At 38.0% G+C, this 21,865-nt stretch overlaps 1 protein-coding gene across 3 annotated transcripts in view; it reads right to left on the minus strand.

Annotated features, from left to right (window-relative positions):
* Positions 1-21,525, minus strand: part of DIAPH2 (diaphanous related formin 2) — a 293,928-nt gene extending 272,403 nt beyond the window's left edge. For all 3 annotated transcript variants that reach the window (XM_067304122.1, XM_067304120.1, XM_067304121.1), the window contains exon 1: positions 21,304-21,525. In XM_067304122.1, the coding sequence (XP_067160223.1) occupies positions 21,304-21,432 (129 nt within the window). In that variant the 5' untranslated portion in view covers positions 21,433-21,525. The remainder of the gene's footprint in view (positions 1-21,303) is intronic.
* Positions 21,526-21,865: the final 340 nt, after the last annotated feature.

Consider the following 21,865-nt stretch of genomic DNA (forward strand, 5'->3'; position numbering starts at 1 on the left):
TGCAAGGAGGGTCTGCTTCAATAAAGAACTCCTAAATACCATGGGAGCATTTCTGGAATAATAATCCATTTCTGGGACATACTGTTCTGATCATGCCTCAGACTTTTTGGTTTAGGCTCCAAAAATAAAGTTAGACCTACAACAATTCCTCCATTAAACTGAACTGCCCTTTGTAAAGGTCTGCATTCCACTGTTTCTCTGAAGTAGGAGAAATATTAAGCCAGGAACCTTCCAAGCCAGAAGAAGCAGCAACAGAAGGTGACTGACTGATTTAATACGCAACTCCAGTTATGCAAAGTCTCAAGTAACTGCCTTAAGGTGATTGGTAGCTGCTCATCAATAACAGTATCCAATTAAGACAACATTTTGACAACTAAGAACATACAATTAACCAAAAAAAGTCAGTCCAGATGCTGTGTTATTGGTGGGGAAGTTATACATTGTGATGTTCCTAATGTTGTAAGTTTGAAAAGTGAATAAACCTAAAGGAGGTCATCAAGGCAGAACATTTAGTCTGCTGTCCTCTGCCTAAAGATTAATTGTACCTGCTAGTCCACAACAAAGAACCTCAAACTAAAATTTGAATACATACTTACTAATGCAACTCCGTACCCAGCATCTGACTTTTTATTTATTCCTGACAATTTGAAGTCTGACATCTTGGCTTAGTTGTAACATCAAACTAAGCCCTATCTACTGATTGCTACTACCAAAATAGAGAGTCTCAACCCCCAAGCACAATGCTACCACCTCTCTCCCTTGTGCCAACACTTGCACTCAGGCAAGTTTACACTGAACCAATTCAGAAGACAAGCCTGCAACTAACAAAACAGAAGTTACTATATCTTTGTGAAATTATCACCATCAAATTACCTCCTTAAACTGGCTCACCATAAGATCAAGTGAACACTGGTGTTAGCCCAAGAAACAGAAGCCTGCCTCTTTCACTCACAACATGAATTCTGAGGGCATTTATTAAACAAATACTATACATTAGTATCAAATGCACAAAATAATTAACAGAATGAACAAAAAAACAATAAGGTAAGATTTCTTCCAATTTTGGGGTTGGGGTTTTTTTTGCTGTTGCTTTTGTTGTTGGTGAGGGTTTTTTGTTTGTTTGTTTTGTGCAACATATCATATGGAAAAATATTCAAGAAACAAGCCAGCAAGAAAACAAAAGACAAAAAAGCAATAATTTAGAATTCTAATTTGGGAAAAATCTCAGCATTTTGTGCGTTTATTAGCTTAAGTGAAGATACAGTAGAAAATACTGATGTAAAGTGAAGGGGAAAAGGGCCAACAAAACTAAACAATGACCTTGTAGGCTCCTGTTCTTCAATGAGATGACAACCGCAAGTAGCAAAATCTTTTATCCTTTTGCAGTCTTTTCACATTAATAGTAGAAGCAGCTGTTTTTAATAGAGGAACCACTAATCAAAATAATGACCGTGAATAAATAATGTTCTTTGGTATAGTATACGTGGTATTAACATACTTTTTAGCAGAAGGTAACACAGTGTATCAGTAGTGTATGAGAGTTCAGTGTTACTGGACACGAAACCAATGTGATATAGCTCACCTGAATGCACCAGAAGATAAAAAAGTTCTCTCAAACAGTGTTTTGGTGACAGTTAAAAACGTCAGAAGTACCAGTACCCAAATTCTGAAGCTCTAATATACCCATAGGACATTCCACTTCCCCTTGGTGGAAGATGCTGGTTCTAATTGCACTTTCTATCTTTCAGCTGCAGATGTGAACATGGTATTTCTGAAGACAAACTTACAAGAATATGCAAATAGGGGAGGAAGGAGTCAAGGTGGGAAGGAGGGAAATAGGTTTATGCTTTAAAACTATAACAAAAATATCATTTGGAGGTGGCAAGGACAGCCAGCATAAAACCCCGGAACACATTTTAGTGATTTCTGCATTACTACTCCAACTGTTAACGCCAACCTTTCCCCTTCATAACTGCAGCATCTTGAATTTCTTTTTCCCAGCTACATCCCTCCTGTACTTTCTTTCTCTAGGCTCAGCATGGAGTAAAAGATGAACTAATACTCTGATCTTGAAATCAACACCAAGACATTCTTACTCTTTTAAAGCCTTAACTTTTTAAAATAGAGTTCATAGAGCAAAAAGTCCAAAAGAAGTAAAAACCAACTGTGACTTAAGCACAGAGACAGCTATGTAAGCAATAAAATTTAATTCAAAGTATCTGTTTTAGTATTCAGTTGCATTAGAAATACTTGTTTTTATTCATTGAATTACTGTCAATCTCTCTCAGAACCTGAAAAAGAATAATCCACTTCATCTCTAGATCTATATTGCATTTTTTCCACTCAAATTCCTCGGGGCAAAATATAGAATACTAAAATAAGATACAACACAACACCTTCTCAGACATCTCATGCTCACTTCCTATGTCACCTTATGGCACATAAACCACACTGCTGCCAACAGCTACTCAAAATAAGCAATGCATTTAATAGGTATAAGAGAAACTGCAGGAGCTGGAGGTGGAGGCAAGACAATTCTGTGTCTTCAGATTCTCACTGTCACACAGTTCTGACAGTCTCTTATATTAACAGAGAAATTATCACCTCCAGTCTGATTTAAGAATGTAAACTGAAAGCTGTTTACATCCCCAGGAAGAAGTTTAAGGTAATGCATTTTTTGTAGTCAATCCTCTAGCCTTATTTTCACCCATCCAAAAAATGACCATGGCATTACAAGATGAAGAGAAATCAACTTTTTCTCTAGCTTGTAAGAGACTAAGTTCTCTAACTCCCTGATTTTAGAAGTAGCCCAAATGCAAAGGTTTCTCAAGCTACCTATGATAAAACATTTGCAGATAAAGGATATCACATTAATAAACATACACAAATTAAGGCAGCAGCATACCATCTTTCCCTCTTAGTTTTTATATTAACAGAAACCATGAAACTTCACCAATTCCTATATCAAGACACTATTTCTTACTAATTTATTTTATCCCACCTTCACTTAAGTGATGGAGACTCTCTCTTTCCAATGTAACTTGCTTCTATTGCACCAATAGTTAAAATATTCCTTTCTATTTACTAATGTTGATTCCACAGGAAGACAACAGCACAGCAGCCTAACAAGTATTATTAAACCTCATGGTAAAACAACTGGTCAAGATAATCCAAACAACATTGACATGTTATAGCTTGAAGAATTATGAAGAAATAAGGTATCTATGAACATAACGTAGTGTAAGATCTTCAAGAAGGAATCTAAACTATTCAGTTCTTCCACTGCAAAAACAAACTTTTTAACCTTGGGTGCTTTTAACTTTTTGGTTTCCCCTCTCAATTTTAATTTATGGCGGGTATCCCATTACTTGCATAAGAAAGTATTGACAGACCATGACAGTAAGGCACACAATAGAAAAGCATAACATATACTAATGCAACTGCACCACTCTATTCTTTTATCTTAGAAGGTCAGTCTTGGCCATACTAACATTCTAGGAGGAACTAAAGAGTAATTTCAGGGCTGCACATAAAAACAGTAGACAGTTTTTCCACAATAGCTCACTGCATTTATTGGTGTGAAAAATCGCCATCTCCTCACTGAAGCTCAGTTCAGGCTACTGAAGCTACAATATCAACATTCAAAGTATTAAACGACTTGAGAGTATTGCACTAACTTTCAGCGCAGAACTCACAGTAGTCTATGTATTTTGAAATCTTTTGGTTACCTATGTATTACCAAAACTTTGCAGATCACATCTGAGCTGGCCATGAGTTGTAAATAAAGGTGTCTTTATGCAGGTTGAACGATCTTTCCATTATGTATAAACATTACTTCTCTATGTTCTTGTTTGTTACGCTCAGAATCCTCACTTCCATCAGAAAAATAAAATCAAGAGCAACTCAGTTTACCACGTATATCAAAACAGCAATTGACTGAGTAACTTCTGAACTTAATAATTTTCATTCCACTCCACGCTGCTCAGAAAAATCATGCTGTCCTGCAATACCCTCTTTGAGCACTGCCTGCAAATTCAGGTAACAGTTCAAAATGCTGCTAGCAGTCATAATTTTGTAAGAGGAATATACAGAAACTTGGCCTTTTTAATTTAAAAAAGGAGAAAGCCAAGAGAAGATATGACTGTATTCTAAAATTTATCTGGACTCCAACACATGAAAAAGCAGCATTCTAAAATTTGGTACACGGACAAGTGTTTTTTAAACCAGCCACAAACAACTGTGCATACAATTTTTTGTGACAACTAGGAAGTGAGTAACTTCCTACATGAGTATCTGGACTAAGGGTGTATAAGCAGAGAAAAACCAAATCTAGCTAACGTAATATGCAGTACAAGTTGTTTGTAACCGGAGACTAGATCTTACAGCCACAAAATATCATCCACTCCTACAACTTCTGTTCTTTAGTACAAAAAAAAAAAAAAAAAAAAAAAAGATGCTCCTGCTAGACAAATTTAACCTCCTGTTACCATATTCAATTTTGTAATTAAATATAAAAAGGCACCTAGGAATTCATGAAAAAGATACCTGAGTTGTGGTAGTTGAAGTACAGAAACTAGAACTACATACTCATTTAGGACTTTGGGGGTCTTTATCCATGACAAAGTATACCTGGCATTACTAATAAAACTAGCAAAAATGTAATTAGTAAAATGGTTGCTTTATAGGAAGTTGATTAGCACTTCAAGAAACACTAGTCAGTCTTTGAAAAAGGAGAGCTTAAAAAAATTGCTATACTCCATCATGTATATTAAAGGTAATTGAAGTTAGCAACACTAGCAACACTGTAATAGTTTTACTACTATTGTTGCACATGAACATTTGGTCTTTATAGCGCCACATTGAAAGGTTTGCTTTGCAGCTGTTCACAGAAATTCCTTTAAAATGCATTATTTACATCATTAAACTAAAACTTAATCTAAAAGCTGAACCTGAAGCTAAACATTCCTAGGAACAGTACAAATTGACACGGAGAAGCATGTGAACACCTTAGACCAGACTGCAAAATGAAGTTGGAAAGTTATTCGTGTTGACAGCATTCAAGAAGAGACTGATCATCCACGAATAAGCAATGCCAGGAAAAGAAGCTGGACAACTAACTCCGCATGCTAAAGTCAGAGGGTCACCCACACTGGTGTTTAACAGCAGAGGGCAGCAATCCTTTAATCATAAAGCTGCAAGATTGAGGGCCTCAGAACTATTCCCAAATACGGGGTGGGGAGTGCAGGACAGGCCAGAGACCAAAACCTCTGTTAATCATATTGGACACTCACCCTGACAAACGCCACTGTCTGACACTCAGGAGATGAAGGAAATGCACATCTCCACACCCTATCCCTGTGCAAGCAGAACATAGAAACCTTAAGCAACAGTCTGACCTTCCTCAAAAGGGAGGTTGAAGGAACCTGGGATGACTTCCACATTTTTTGTCTGTTTAGGCAGAACACTAGCACGCTCCAAAAAGCACATGGACTACCGAAGAAATTGTGTTTTCCAGATGACTTCGTACAAGCCTTTACCAAAAAGCAAGTTGCTTCAAAAAAATGGAAAAATAACTGAACAAACTTATGTAACCTTAACTTCTACAGTTTTATAACTGAAGATATACATAAATTTAGAGAAAAGAATTCAAGTAACATTGCTTTGTTATTTGTAGCTCAAACTGTCATCACTGTTTTGAAGAACTTGTTTCAGAGAATTACTTCATTGGCATTTATCAGAAGTAGGTTTTAAAACCAGAACAAAATTAAAAGTTCATTCCAAAAGCTGCACTTTCACAGCAGTCTGAGCCAATACAACTGCTGGCTGTCAGATACAGATGCAAGGGTGGCACCAGGGCACTACAGACTACTGCAGAAACAATTTCAGAAAGCCTTTTAGAGGCAGTTTTCATGTTAGTCAGTGCAAAGGCAGATAAAGTAAGTGTTGCCATTTTCCAAAGCTACAGAGTCCAAACAGTTTCCATCAACTCTCTGCACCAACCATATCAGATGAGTTATCATCATTAAAGACATGCAAAAATCTGACATAGGATCAGCAGAGTTTACATCAATTATGTTACATGACAATGAGTTCTTTATATAGCATTTAGTACAGCCGGGACCTGTTTCTCATTCTGGTATTTAGTGATCATGCAAGACAAAATAAAAAGTAAAACTGTTACTGTTAAAATTTTGTAAACATTAGAACTTAGTATCCAAGCATTAATTATAGCAAACTGATTAGTGACCATTAAGAAAAAAAGTTAACCTGAAGTGATATTATGAATTATGACAGCAAGCTCAGAAGCACTGGGGGAAAAGCATCTTAAAATATAGATTATCTACCTCTTGCCATCAACTGCAAGGTAACAGCTGGTTGGAAACTATATTAGCATGCTCAAATTACTCTCTTCAGTTTAGATTAAGTGTTAACATACTCCCATAACTGGCCAGTTAAGTGACACACAATGTACTGTTTATATCCTTATAAAAAACCTTCCTTTGAGCTTCCTGAAAAAGCCTTGTAATAGTATAGCATGGCTCTCAGTAGAGGCACACTGTCTCTCTTCAAGATGCTTTATAGCTTTTGAATTCTTCAAGTAGTTTGCTAGCTAAAATTGCTATAAATTAGACATATGAAAAAGCCATGTCACAATTCCATTCATGAATTCCACAACACACAAATTGCAATGCTGTTTTTACTAAATGCATACTAGCTTACCAGCCTCAATATGTAGTTATGAAAGCTTCATCATTATTAGACCTGAAGCAATTACTGGTATAGAAGTAATAATTCTGTTACCACTTCTCCATTTGTCACTTGGCTCATGACAAAAGAGATCTAGTTAGACAAGGCACCAGTCAGTTGAGTACCACCAGATCACTTTTAGATATGTCGAGATTTACAACAAAGTCTATATAATGGATACAGGTTCTGTAAACTATTATCTATGTTCCATAAGAATACTTAGTAGATGAGCATAGGCAATAAGTGAATTTTAATACCATAGGTGTAGGCTCAAAAACTAGCATGTGATACAGTGGTGCTGATGGATACTTTCTCAATAGCGAGAACACACTTTAGGCCCAGCTTCACTTAACTAAAAAAATATACTTCTACATGCAGTACTTCTGGTTAACTTGAGAGATCCACCATAAGTATTTCAACATATTTGAATACTTCTGTTTTTAAATATTACATTTAAGAGGCCATATAACAATTAGAAAACATTCAAGGCTACTCCTTTGAAGTAGATCAGGCTTTGAATGTTCTAACGGATGCTTAAGTAATCAAGACCTTTATAAAGATTAAGAGACAAAGCAAACGCTCTCTTTATAATATAAAGATTTTAAACTTTATATTTTAGTTTGAGGCTTCCTTTGTTCCCCTCCCCCCAGAAACTCCATCCACTATCATTTCAGTCCTTAATTTAGAAATAAATGTAGCATTACATAATCATCAACCAACAGAATTTTATAGGATACTTTGGGGCAGGGGGAGGGAGAACACAAGTAAGTTGGTGAGAGACTCCTGACTGTCCTTAGAGCCCCAAAAGGGCAATTAGGAATCTCCCACCTTTATAAGAATTCTGGCAGTCTGGCAAATCTCTGTGAAATAAGAGGAGAAACAGATCTTGATAAGAATATTCTGTTCATCTAAAAGATACTTCAGATATCACTAGGGAGATCTCACATGTTGTTACTAGCATTTAGAGGTTTACATACAAAATCTGAACTCAAGGGGTAAACTGATGTCAGCTGGTCAAGTTCAAAAGTTAGCACAAACTCAAATTAACTCAGATACTTGAGTCTGTCCCTCCTCTTTATAAGCCATAAAAGTAGCATTTTTATCCAATGTCACATACACTGTAGTAAAATTGACATATAATAAGAAAAAAATTTTTGTAAGACTTGGCTTATAAAAGCCTTAGCCATTCACAGATTCAGAATAAGCTAATGAAGATACGAAGATGACAGATTAGTAGAAGTTACTTTAGAAATCAAGAAGACTTAGAGAAGTCACAGTGAATCACCAACACTGACAAACATCTAGTAACAGATTTTTATCCTGGCTTTGCTGTACCTGCAATGCACCAGCTCTGGTGTCGTTTTCAGTCTTAATTCCCATGAAACCTTTTTTTCTTTTTTTTTTTTAATTCTATTATCTAGCAGGACAGCAAGAGCTGTTGCTCCCAGGCAACGGGAGCCACCTTCCCTTCCCTGGAACTGCCCCTCCCTTTCCACCCCTCTACGGCAAATGGATCACCTACTGCATTTTTCTCATCAGCAGAAAAAACTGAGGAGCCTAATGGTGAGGAAACTCCAGTTGATTTAGCACACAACTTCTTGGCTGAATGGTCAAGATGTGCTGCAGCCTCTCCAGCCTTTACAGTCCTGCATTCTGGACCATTCTAGCCTTTGCCTCCAGCAGAAGGCAAGGTACAGTTTCATTCTCCAGTTTATTTACAGCTTGGTGGAACCATTCCCAAACTATACAGGTAAAAGTACAGCAGTAGGCTTTGATAAAAAAAAGTCTCCACCTATAAACCCAACACACAAGTTTCCTTTGATCTGTAATTACTGGTCTACGCATTCATATCTGAACTTCAAACAAAGCTTGGATTGAAAACACATGCTTCCTAAATCCATTAATATTAATTTACAATATTCTAAGATTTAAGCTAATTCCTGAATGAATCGAGATAAGCAATAATCCCATCAGTTAACATTTTACATTTAAAAACAATTGTTTCATGAACTCACAGCAAAACCTTTATAAAATTCACGTGGATATCATGGGTAACCTGAGCACATACCACACTCCAATATCATGGTAAACTATCTTTTTTGCTTACTTTCCCCTTTAGCAGAAGATAACAGCTTCTGTTCATAAGCTGTTTCGAGCACCTGGAATCCTTCTTAACAGAGAATCTCAACCGTACTGAAGCCAAATAATACCGCTACTTCCTCTCTATTCTGTACAACATAATTCCTCTCCAGCCATGCTACATGCTGCTTCATTTCCTACTTCCTTACATGACAAAGAATTGCCATCTTCTCAGAAAGCTGTTACAAGTGGGAAAGACTAGGAAAAGGAGCAGAAAGCCCCTGCATGTATCATGGGAGCTATAAATTCATTTTTATCCAATATGCTTTGACTATTGAGCTGCATTAAATAGTTCATGCAAGTTAGTAATACCAAATTGCTATTTTTTCCAATGAAAAGCCAAAGCGCCTGGCTAGCAGCATCATTACTTATTTTTCTAAGTTTTAGTATTATATCAAGCTTTTAATTGAAAAAAGTAACTTTATCATCAACTTTATGAAGGGATCACATACTGCTTCAATCAAGTACCCTGCTCTTTGCTGGAAAGTCTACGTCTTGGAATACAGAACGAACGTTACTCTAAAAGTTGTCGACATGATCCCTGTGACCATATGTTCCAAGATTGCTGGGTTCAGACAAAACAAATAACGTTCAAAAGTAATTCCAGCTCCTTTGGCTCACTGCACCTCTTCCATTGCCAGTTCCTTTGTGGACTATGTTTTTGGCTAGTTGGGTTTGGGGATTTTTTTGTTTTTAAATAATAAAAACAAATGCACATGTCCTTCCTTCCTCAAAGCCTAACAAAAGAAAAATACTCCCTTTTCAAGGAGCAGGCCAGTATTTGATCAAACTCTTCACAGTATAGGCTTTCTGTAAACTTTTGTAACCTGCTATTGGTCTTCTGCTTCATTGGCAAGTATATCAATTGTCTCCCAATTGCTAAATGCTTCCAGTTTTATCCTCATCTTAAGCAGCAGCAGAGGAAAAAATATGTATTTATATTAATATATATATATTAGATAGACACTTCTTTCAGTGTTTACTGTACCCACAAGTGCAGAAGGGGTTCCAGGAAAGCAACAGCATATTTGGTTAAGAATCTTCCCAAAACTATCTTTGCATATAGTTGGAAGGGAAGTATATAGAAATTGAACCTGTCACATACAATCAGGTATTAGGCTACTTACATGCATAGTCTAATGGGAAGCAAGTAAGCAGGAATTATAAAAAAAAAAAAAAAAAAAAAAAGAAAAAACCACACCCACAGATTTGAGCAAAAGAATTATCAAATTTTCCCAAATACAAGCAGTTTCTGGAACTCAGATTTCAAAAGAACTCCCATTTTGAAGCTGGTCACTATTCATTTTGAAATAAAGCCTAGGTTTCAACAAAAGATTAATCCTACGTTCAAAGCATTCAGTTGTAGTTAAAAGGGTTGCATGTCCATGAAAAGTTAAAAACAAGCTAAGCTCTCACTTCAGTTAGAGTGAAGATTTTCCCAGTAAAATAGTGTCTCTGTAGGAAATGAGGGTTACAAGGAAGAGGCCCATTCTGACTACTCTTCATTGACCAAACTCAATAGCTTTATAATATATATAGCTCTTACTCAGTCTTCTGAGCAGCTCCACACTATTTTTGAATGAAAAGATCAGCCACTTACACTCAGGAGAGCCCAGAACAAGAACAGAAGATGCACAACAAGTTGGACATCCATCATGTATTGCTATCTAGCAAAACTGGTTTTATTCTGCTGCCACAATGAAAGCACAAAGCTCATTCCATAGCTTGTATCTAAGCACAACATTAAGATCAAATCTGTATGAAATTGTTTTAACATAGTTTTTCCCAATAAAATTGTTCCAGAACATTTCAAAAGCACTTCCCAATAATATTATAAAAAAGACCAAAAAAAATCAAGTTCCCTAAGAACTCAGAGATGGGGAGTCAAACAGCTGTACTTTTTAAAAACAACCAGCAGGGACACAGGGCTTAATATGGTACTGACAGCCACACTTGGCAGAAAAGCAACAGACATGTAACCAGCCCAATAAACATCTAAACAGTTCATTTATCCTGGTAGGAGTTACACTGCTTTCACTTGTAATTAAGTCCCCAAAGTTAATCCAATGACTATACAAGTGATTAGGTCAGTAAATGATCTCAGTCTATTTTCCTCCCAAAAAGAAAAAATAAAATCCTAATTTCCTTCCAAATCCAAACCAATTATTTGCTTGGTCTAGTTAGAGCAAACAGAATATACCAATATTGACAAGCAGTCCTGCCTAATACCAGTGCAATAGCAACTACATGGACAGATGGCTTCTTCTCTAATGTACATCTGGCACCTTCTACAGGCACCAAATACATGGACAGCAACCTATATCAGTATCTCAAAGTGTTTTTGAAATTATTATGCTGCACTTCTATAAGCTTTGAAAAGCTTTGAAAAGAAAGCTTTGAAATAAGCTTTCTTATTAAGCAAAGTGCAGAATGTCACTGACACTCAACTACCCAAATTCCTATATTTTAAATACAATGTTCTTCAAGAAAGACCATCAGAGCATCCATTACAAAAAATTAGATTTGAAGGTGAAATTGTTTAAGCCCAAAATAAGTGCAATGCTATTCTACAGGTGGCCTCTCCCCCCCAAAAAAGTAATATATGCTTAGCCTGAAGATTCAGGTACACAGAAGTATATTTCCATTACTTATTTTCCCCTCTTACACTGATTATTGCTGCAATCCCATACCCTACCTTGATAATGTCAAATATTATTGTCTTCTTTTCTTTTTTAAATGAAAATATTTACTTATTCTAATACAACTGGTACACTGCATGTAACTGTTTGAACTATTAATAACTGTCAAGTTCTCATTTATTCATGCACTCATAAAATCACAATATACACATCCAACAGAGTTTCACTGTGAAGCTATAGTATTTTAGAAGTTAGCACAACTTTGTAGATACCAACATAATTTACAGCAGGAGAATATGAAGAACCAAAATGCAACAGGAAAGCAGGAACTATCCTGTACAAAAAGTAACTACTTGTAGCTATTGCTAGGACTCCAGAGTCTATTGCATCTCACCTCGTACCCCTCCCTCACAAAGCTACCCTCCTCATTAAAGGTCAGTATCTTTCAATCATAGTTAACTCTTACAATTTTACTAACTGAAGAAGTAATAGATTGCTGAAATAAAGTTTTTCCAACCCAAAGTACTTATTTTTTTTTATTTTGTCATGCTCAGCAACCACCCCTGAGAGACCAACAGAAATGATGAATTTATATGGAGCCATTTATAAACATAACCAATTAGTTGTAACAAAGAAATACCAACAAGGCAGAACTAAGGTGAAATGTAGATATTTGATTACAGTCTGCCTTTACACATAATTGTTATTTCTAGAAATCCTGCAAAAATATCTAGAACTACAATAAAACAATATTATTTCAATTAAATCAAATGAATTAAGTGGCAAGTTATTCATGATGCACCTGCAACCTTTCTACCAATTAATTGCTCTTTACATACCCATTTCATCTCTAATGTATCATCTTAAGAAACTGATAGTCAAAAAAAATGTAGTTTAATATAATACATACATGCAACAAGGCAGTACTTCAAAAAATCTCATCTTTCAAAATTCTTTATTCAATTTCTTTTTTTTTTTTCCCCGATAGGTGAATCTGTCTGGATTTAATAACTGGTAACAAATGGAAATGAGAAAATCAGCAATCGTGCTTTACATGTGTGTTTACTTGTAACTTACAAGCACTAAGGCAGCAGCTGTGATTTATGCCTCCCATCACATATCCCCCTGGGATCCCACAGCACTATTTCCCTACTGTTGCAAATCTACTAACGTTTTCTTTAGAAACTTGTTCCAACCTATTAGTCAAACACTGCTCTGAGAAGTTCACATTTCTCATGCAAATTCTTCTGCATTGTCACATGACAAACCAAATATGCTACTTGGGGGGGGGGGGGGTTGTCATAAAAGTATTTCCACTACAATTAGGAGAGCAGTAAATGTAAAAGTATCTTCACAAAAAAATTCACCTTGACAAAGACAGTATTTCTTCTGATCAAATTTTTATAATTACCTGGTGATTTTTTACACTTAAATTATATACTATCAAAACAAGTTTAAACACACTTAAGCATTCTGAAATATAAATTGGAAATATCTTTACTAACATACACATTTCATCTTTGATGTCCTCCGTATCTGATAGCACTACAGTGAGGACACGTACCAGCAGCCAACATGCATCACACATCCAGCACGCCTAACGCTTTCTCCACCACCGTTTCACGCCTCCAGCGGTTTAGTCTTTGGATCACTGAAAGGATCGAGAGGAAACCTGACAAGGAAGCTGCCTGTCACATGCATCACCTTGAACTTCCTCTTCTCTCCTCCCTCCCCACCCCGCCCAGCCACAAAAAGGCTCTGAAACTAATTCAAAAATAGCTTCCTGTTTACATAGTAAGAGCCTTTATCTACCACAAACTCTTAAGGGCATTTCTGTTTTATATAGCAGAGAAGGTGTGGTGACATTACAGTATTCACTACACCTTTAAAACCAAATACTACCACACCCAGGTGACTGAATACCTTCAGTAGCTGTACCAAATCCTACAACATTTTCCATGTGGGGACTCATTCGAGTTGAATTTCTAAGGTATTTTCTCAATTTTTACAAGTTGGATGAATTCATAGTTTATATTAACATGTAGATTACAATATCATACAATCGCCATAACAAGTCTTTTTCAGATATACCAACTTGCATGCATTGTGCTGCTTTCACATCATGTCCAAATAAACAGCTACCATCCAAAGATGGCTGAAGAGCAGACACAGTGGTGTTTTAATAGTACTAATGGATGAACTCAGACAAACCAACAGAGAAGGAAGAGTTCCAGTTTGCCATAACTCTGGCCATATTAATTCCAGTAAACAATCCACAAAGACAAGAAAAAATAAATTTTTTGACTGGATCAGTCTTGATCTGCCACACAAGAACTTCCGTGAGTTTAGCACAGAGATCAGCATGGAGACTGTTTAAGCAAGCCCTGTTGCCAAAAAAACCTGATAGCGAGCCTTATCCTCGCACTGCGATCCTGACTGCATTAGAATAAACAAGGCAGCAGCAGCAGCCCTCTCCACCTGGACCCACGAAGCATTCAGCTCTGCTACAAACAGCTCATTCAGAATAAATCTGATTGGAATCCTTATGACTGCAGGTGCTTGTTACACTTCTACTTAGTTATGCCTTAACAGTTTACACCACTTCTACAAAACAGAGCTGTGAAGTAATTAAAGGTTTTTTGTTTAAGACTCTGACAAACTCAGCCATGAAGACCTTACATTAAAGAAAACTAGAGAGAAGCAGCTGAACCAGAACAAAGAGTTTCCAAACATTCCTTCTTTATGCAAGCCTACTAACAATCTTGAAGGATCCAATAGCATTTTCATCCCAGCTCCGCATACTTGAGTTGACCAATCCTGTACTATTAAATCTCACTGGACATACTTGCTTATTAATATTAGCACCCATTCTGAACTACTTCCTGCTCCATGCTTCTTTCTCTTCCTCAGCCAGGGAAGCCCCCGAGACCCTGTCATGTATTAAGGATGTCAGTACCACAAGGTGTTCAAAAATATATATACACTAAATATATATTATATTGGGCATATTATATATACGTTGCATTATATTTCCTTCTATGCATGGAATAGGTCACAACATATGAAAACTCTGAACTCCTGTCAGTTCACAAGTGTCACCAACTTTTGAGTTCTTCTTCCATTCTTTTAAAATCACAGCATACTACAAGCATTTTAGCTTCTCTACACTAAAAATCTATATATAAATCTATATCCCAAAATAGATACCTTTATATAATCTCAAAGAAGCTGAAGTTCTGCAAGTGATATATTCACAAACTTTTCCTGGTAGCAGTTTGCTTTTCCAGGAACTAAAAATTCTAAAACCAACATCTGCTGTTGTCCAAACAGGATAAACATGTCCTGTTATATGATGTCACATGCTACAGATGTCAAAAAACCTTGACTGCATTTTTAAATCCATTTCTGAAACATTCTTTTCTACGTTAACTTAATTAAAATGTTTATTAAAAGAGTAATGTTTGACAGCTCTTACTTTACAAGAACCAGGGCTGAAGTCACTAAAAAATACTTAGTATTTTATCAATGAGTAGCTAGAACTGACTTATGTTCAACAATGACAGCACTGTGCAACATTTTAAAATTACCACTTTTACAAAAATCTGTAAAGAGCATGAGAAAATATTCCTGTTTTTCTAAATAAAATCTAAATATTTTTTGTCATATAATAAAAAAAGCTAAGAGAAAAAATTGTTGGCTATCTAAAATACTATTTACTAAATCATTCTGGTAGCTCTGAATCCAGATGAATTTATTCAGAGCACAAATATTATATGCATCTGCTATTCACTTGGTGCTATATCCAATTTTTACTCCAATTTGCTGGGCAAGATGCTGTGAAACCCCACAATGGTACATGACACTGCCAGAATGTGGCATTCCACTGTGGTCAAAGAAGATAACATTCACCGATATCTTAGGCATCTTTCAAGGGAAACACCTAACAGCAAAATAGTTAATCTAAGATGATAAGTGGCAAATGCATTTTAACCATTTCGAATCTCTGTCTTTTATCCAAGATGTTTAACTCAACCTTTTAAAAGCGATTTTAATGTTCTAAGCCCAAACTGCATGTAATCTGTTCAAAATTACGAATGTTGACTAGCAGTTGTAGGTATTTTATTCAGGTTATTTTTTGAAGAAATAAGCAGCTGCTTAAGCATTTCTTCAATTTTCACCCCTTCTTCCCATATAATGAACTAATAGTTAAAAAGTAGACTATATTTGCATTACCAACTGCTTTTATCAAGCAAGACTCAGTTTGCTTATGCTTGAAAGCAGGAGATCAATATTGGTGGAATGAACATCTCTAGTAGTGAAAAGGTACTTGATTCACAAGACCTTAAGTGAAAGATCCATTTGATATAAAAGCAACATGCAAGTTTAAGCTGCTCCAAATTAGGTTTGCCTACCTGCAACTTCCTAAATAGATACAAATTGTTACACATCTTCTGTTAGTCTATCAAAATTATCTGCTCTCCTCAACATGAATCTCCTCAACATGAATCCTTTATATTCAAAAATAATTCTCCTCCAAAATAAAGTTATTGAATGATAAAAAAAAGAAAATATGACTTAGATATACAAGTTGTAAGCAACCATGGAAAAACATTCAGTTTAATCATTTCCTAACTTCTTATGGTTTTAAGGTTGAACTAGTAAACTGATGAATACCCAAATGAAATTGTCAGTTGCTTCAGCAGTAAGGGCCATCTCTTTCTCTTCCACTTTACCTCTAGACTTGGACAGAGATAAAAACAATTAGAGGGATTTTATTAGCCAGTATTGCTTACCTCTGAAGAACTGCAATTGATGCAGAAAAAGATTAAGTCAACTTTTAACACGCCCAACATTTTTAAGCCTATTCTTTCCTTCACATACAAACTTGGGTCATCAGGGATCACAGTATCATTAACATAAATTTTACAGGCTGTTTGTAAAATAAATAAATAAATAAACTGCAAGCTCATCCTTAATAACTTGAATATTCAGCACCCCAGTGCTTAAACTTTTAAGAAAGCATCACTTTTATTTGATGTGTACACTGACAGTTTTCCCTATAATTGTCTTTCTCATTGCCCAGATAGAATTAGTTTTGTTTGTAAAGCTTCCTGTATGGTACAGCAAGGTTCAACTGTTTTGCCTGACAAGTAGTACTCCAGGAAGTTTAATTACCACAAGTAGATAGGCTTATTGTATCTATCATCTCTTCTCAACAGCATCAGTGCCAATTAACATTAAAAGCTAAAGCATTCAGCTGAGTGTCAGTACCAACTATGCTCTACTCTACCATACTAGAATTAGTGCCTGCTCTAATACCAATATCATCTTCTACAACATAAACAAATTTCCAGAAGGTGTCAAGTTCACTCTTCGATAACAATTGCACTTTAGCTTAACTTCACCTACTGGAATAACTTGACTTTGATCTAGTAAGACTGAGACTCTCTTCTAAAAGACAAGGCATTTAGGTCCATCTTTTACTCAAGCATACAATTGGAGCAACCCAGGAATCCTCTGCATGCACACACTGACTTACTATTAGACACACTATGGTCTCAAATGTAATGTTTCATTCATTTGCCAGTTACCTCTGCTCAACACAGACTGGTAAGTTTGCTTATGCAGTATACAACCATCTAAATGAGTGACATGTAAAGAGCATATCATTCCTTCACAGGAGAAGGACATCAAAAGGCCCGAGGAGGTAAAGATGATGATGGGACGTTTATTGCTAAGCATACAGGTCCTGTAGCACTTTGCCTGTCTGACGGTGACTGGTACTACCGACGCCTTATATAAGCCATTTGCTAATTCCTGCGCTTAAAGGGGGGGGGGGGGGGTGATGTAACTGGGAAATCTATTCTCTCAAGCACACTGTTTACCTCTGTATTTAAGCTAAATGACAAAAACTTTTATCCTACTGCCTGACACAAGCTTAAGGCACATTAGTCAGAATCAGAGTCTTTAGCTTGTGATTCATCTCAAAACTCTCAGGGTTTAGAAGACTTGCACAAGAAGCATAAGTAATCTCTACTTTTAAAACAAAGTATGAGTTGCTCCTTTTAGGAAGAATCATCAAATCTACTTGCTCTCCAATCAAATAAGCTTTCTCTTAACCCCAACAGTTTGCTTTTCCTGGTATACAAGATCTTTCTCTCAACCTACTACTAAGAACAGCATCACACTCAGAACAACCCCTTTCAGAAATTCAGTTTGTACCTCTGTGGAATATCTATCACTCTGAACAATTAGTGCACAAACCTGAACTTGGGGGTAGTAGAGCCTTCGGACCCTTCAGCATCTCCAGACCATTTAGGATCAACGTTAAGAGCTTATGAATATTTTGGCACTAGCCACCATATGCACAGAAATATTTCTATTTATGCTATTACTAAACCAACAGGATATATCATAACACTATAAACTTAGCAAAAAAAAAAAAAAAAGCATTTCTAACCACACCCAATCATTTTAACTTGTAGTTAGCAGTGTTCACTTAGGCAGCACTGCAAATCCTGTTTTAACTTCTCTTTTGAGCATTGTTTCATAGCATTACAAAGGTTCAAAAGGTGCTCAAGTCCAAGTCCAATCTCCTCAGAAAACAGGGTCAACACCAAATTCAAACTAGGCTGCTTAGGGCTTTGTCCAATCAGGTCTTGGAAATCTCCAAGGATGGAGGTTCCACAATGTCTCTGGTCAACCCATTCCAGTGCTTATCCATCCTTGGAATGATAGATGGGGATTTTTGTTTTTTTTCTGTTTTGCTTATATCCAGTCAAAACCTCCCCTATTTCAATTTGTGACCATTCTCTCCTGCTCTTCTGCCGTGAACTTTTGTAAAAAGCCTTGATTCATCTTCTCAGCTAGGAAAGATGAACCATTTGAGAAGAGTTTGGGTTCAGCTTAGCTACAATAACAACATCGAATCAGACACAACGCTTTCAGCCACTTACCTGTTTCCTACACACCCAACAAAATCACATACTTTTCATCTGATACTGAAGTGTTAGGGACAGCAAACAACATCTAAGTTAAGGGCTAACAAACATAGACTAAGTTAAGAATGTCAGGGAAATTTCTGAGATGTCAGCTTCCCCTAGTGTAAGAGGTTTATCTTTAAACAAAACTTCATTTTGCAGAACACACGCATTGTCAAACCAAGTTAAGACTGTAGCTGCTCATTCCTGTCTCATGCCAGCCTATACTCAGTACTGGCATAAGAACAGATGATTCTTTGCCGAAAGAATTTATTTTTTCCCCACCCATTTCATTGTAAACAACAACAACAAAAATACCAAACACTCATTCCTATCTCCAGTCCTTGTGCCAGAACAAAATGATGTGGGAAAAAAAAGATGAACCCACTTCTTTCAGCAGCAGTGATGTGTCAAGGTGCTCAAACTAGGACACTGAATCTTAGGAAAAAGAATGGCACTAAATTCTAATTCCACAGTCTGTTAAGTTCAACATATTATATCAGATTTGACTCAAAATGACCCAAAGCAAAAAAATATTGAATTAGGAGTTCTAATACAGACTGCTTCCACTTTTGTGTGTGCACATATACTTCAGTCTAAGAACTGTCTAATAGAAAACTATTTCTAGCACAAATTCTCTCAAATTGAAAATGTGATTTTGATTCATCTACATAACTTAATTGTAACTTGGTGAATCATAAGTTGTGAAGCAAGAAAATCTCCATACCAAATTCTTCATATGCTTTATGTACAAACTCAGTGACAATTTCACACTTGTACAAATACCAAGGATTTTCTTAAAGAAGTCCCAAATACTCCCTTAATCTTATGTGTACAGTGAAGAGAACAGGGATGAGGTACAAGTAAGGTTGCTCTCTGAGTACCTAAAAAAGATTGCTAGCCTCAGCTGAACAAATGCCTCATTCAAAATTAAAGCCAGTAAAATTTAACAAGATTATTCTTTTATATAATGGATGAAGCCTTCCCCCTGATTACAGCCTTGTTCTTCCCTTAGAAGATAGCAATAACTGATACCTCTGGCTGTCCAGTCACTCACGCTGCCTCGAGAGCTTAGAACACACTTGAGTTCAGCTCATCCCTTTTCTTCTTCTGAGAGAGATTCTATTTCACTTCGGTTTTATACAGAATTTGTGTAGACCACATCCAAAATAAATCTACTTTCCCAGTCAATACATTCACTCAATTATATAATCAGAGGGTAGTCACTTTATCTCAAGGCAACGTTATCTTTCAGAAGCTATCTAATTCAAACAACGTACCATTATTAAAATCCACGTTCTCATTCAGCTGTAATGATTTCCTCAAGAAACAAGAGCATGTATGACTGCATAAGAACTCGAGCGCTACTCTAATATATTTTTCCACCAAATGTAACAAAAAAAAAATTAAGCCTACTCTAATGATTCTAGAATGACTGAAGAGAACACATAATAGAAATAATTGGCCTGCTTAATGTAAATTTGCACTCAAGTCACACCTGATTTTTAAAATTGGATCATTATTACATAAAGTGCCTTCCTCTGCTAAAGAGAAATTCAAATTTGTCCATGGCTTCAAATAGAAGCACTTTCCTGTGTCTGCATGCTACACACAAGATTTTTTCAACGACTTCTCTGTAGGCATCTTCAGCTATCTTTCCTAGCTAGTTTAGCTTAAGAAGTTTATTCATATTATGACTGTGCAAGAAAGTATGAGTTTGTTTGTCAGAAAACTGTATAACAAAGTAAGACATCATGTTTGATTATGTTTGGTAAAGATATACATGGTCACTTTTAATACAAGCAGATCTTAAGTTATTCAGTATTCTGGCTTTCTGTCATCCTCTTAAATAACTGGCACTTTCTGCAGCTTTTTTATGCCTCATACATTACCAATTTAATGTCCTCTGTATGCACATTTTAACTCAATTTTCAGTGACAAAGAAATGCAGTTCTCATGTTTATTAGCTTCCCAAGGCTCTTCTGCACTATGCTTGATGAAAGGAAAACAAGATGAAAGCACTTAGCTATTAACTTAATTCTACTAGCATCTGTGAAAAACCTTGCAAAAAGTAAACAAGACTCTGTAATCAGTACTCCACTCAATACAAAACATCAGATAAAGTCTAAAGAGTCCACTCCACTGCTTCTCTTGAACTCCCACCAGGGAACTGAGCTAAAACAAGTAAGTACAAATAACAGAAGTAAGCAATTAATAATCAATACTGACGTTATTCACCGGTTTTGCTGGATTTATAACTGGAAACACACTCCAGTGCTAAGATTAGCTTTAAAATGTACCTATCGCTTCAAGTTACCGGGTTCAGGAATATCTGCTGTTAAACCAACCAGCACAGCCACAGTAAGTGAAAAAACAAACTTTCAGGCACTCCAGTCCTGCTCCACAGTCCTAAGGAGGGTTTGTGCACGCAAAAGCTTGTCTGACCTTCCCCGCCGTAGTAGCTGTTCTCATTAAAGGGAGAAAACAGGGATGATTTCAAGCCATGCTCACATACATTCGGAAGCCACCCGGAGCAGCGCACGAGTTGCATCACTCGTTGCCACCAACTCCTGGATGCTCCAAGCCCGCGGGAAACCGCCACCTTCCCCCCGCGAGGCGAGCGGGGCCGAGGCCCCTCCCGCAGACCCGCACCGCTCGGGCACCTGCCCCGCACCGCCGGGCAGCGGCCGCGGCAGCGCGCGGCGCCGGCCCGCAGCCGCCCCGGGAGGGCACCGAGCCCCCGCCCCCGCGCCGCGAGGCAGCAGGGCGCTGCCGCCCCCGCCCCGCCGCCCGCTCACCAGCTTGGGCTTGTTGCGGCTCTCCTCCTCGGCGGCGCGGCCGCCCCGCTTCGCGCTCGCCCTGCCGGAGCTCAGCGGCTCCTCGCCGCCGCCGCCGCCCCCCGCGCCCGGGGCCGCGGGGTTCTCCATCCTCCCGCCGCCCGCGCCGCGCCCCAGGGGACGCGCTTCCTCCCGGCGCCGGGCCGTATCCTCAGGGCCCCATAGGGCCGACGCGCGGTGCCGATGCCGGTGCCGCGGGCGGCTCCCCGCCTCCACCCCGCCGGAGCGGCTCCCGCTCCAGCCTCGGCCCCACCGCCCCCTCCCAACGCAGCGCCTCCACGCACGCGCCCTGCCCCGCCCCGCGGGGGCCCTAGCGCGCATGCGCCGCCGCGCCGCGCATGCCCCGTTGAGGAGGGCGAAGGCGGCGGCGCGTCGCCTCCAGGGCCGAGGCCGGGCGGCGGGGAGGGTCGGCGGTGCCCGTCGAGGAAATGGCGGCGCTCGGGGGTGCGGACAGACGCGCCCGCCGGAAAGGTGAAGTGCGGAGCAAGAGCGGCCGCCCCAAGCGAGGCAGGGCGGAGCGGAC

Source organism: Apteryx mantelli, chromosome 13 (genome assembly GCF_036417845.1).
Source record: "Apteryx mantelli isolate bAptMan1 chromosome 13, bAptMan1.hap1, whole genome shotgun sequence".
NCBI lineage: Eukaryota > Metazoa > Chordata > Aves > Apterygiformes > Apterygidae > Apteryx > Apteryx mantelli.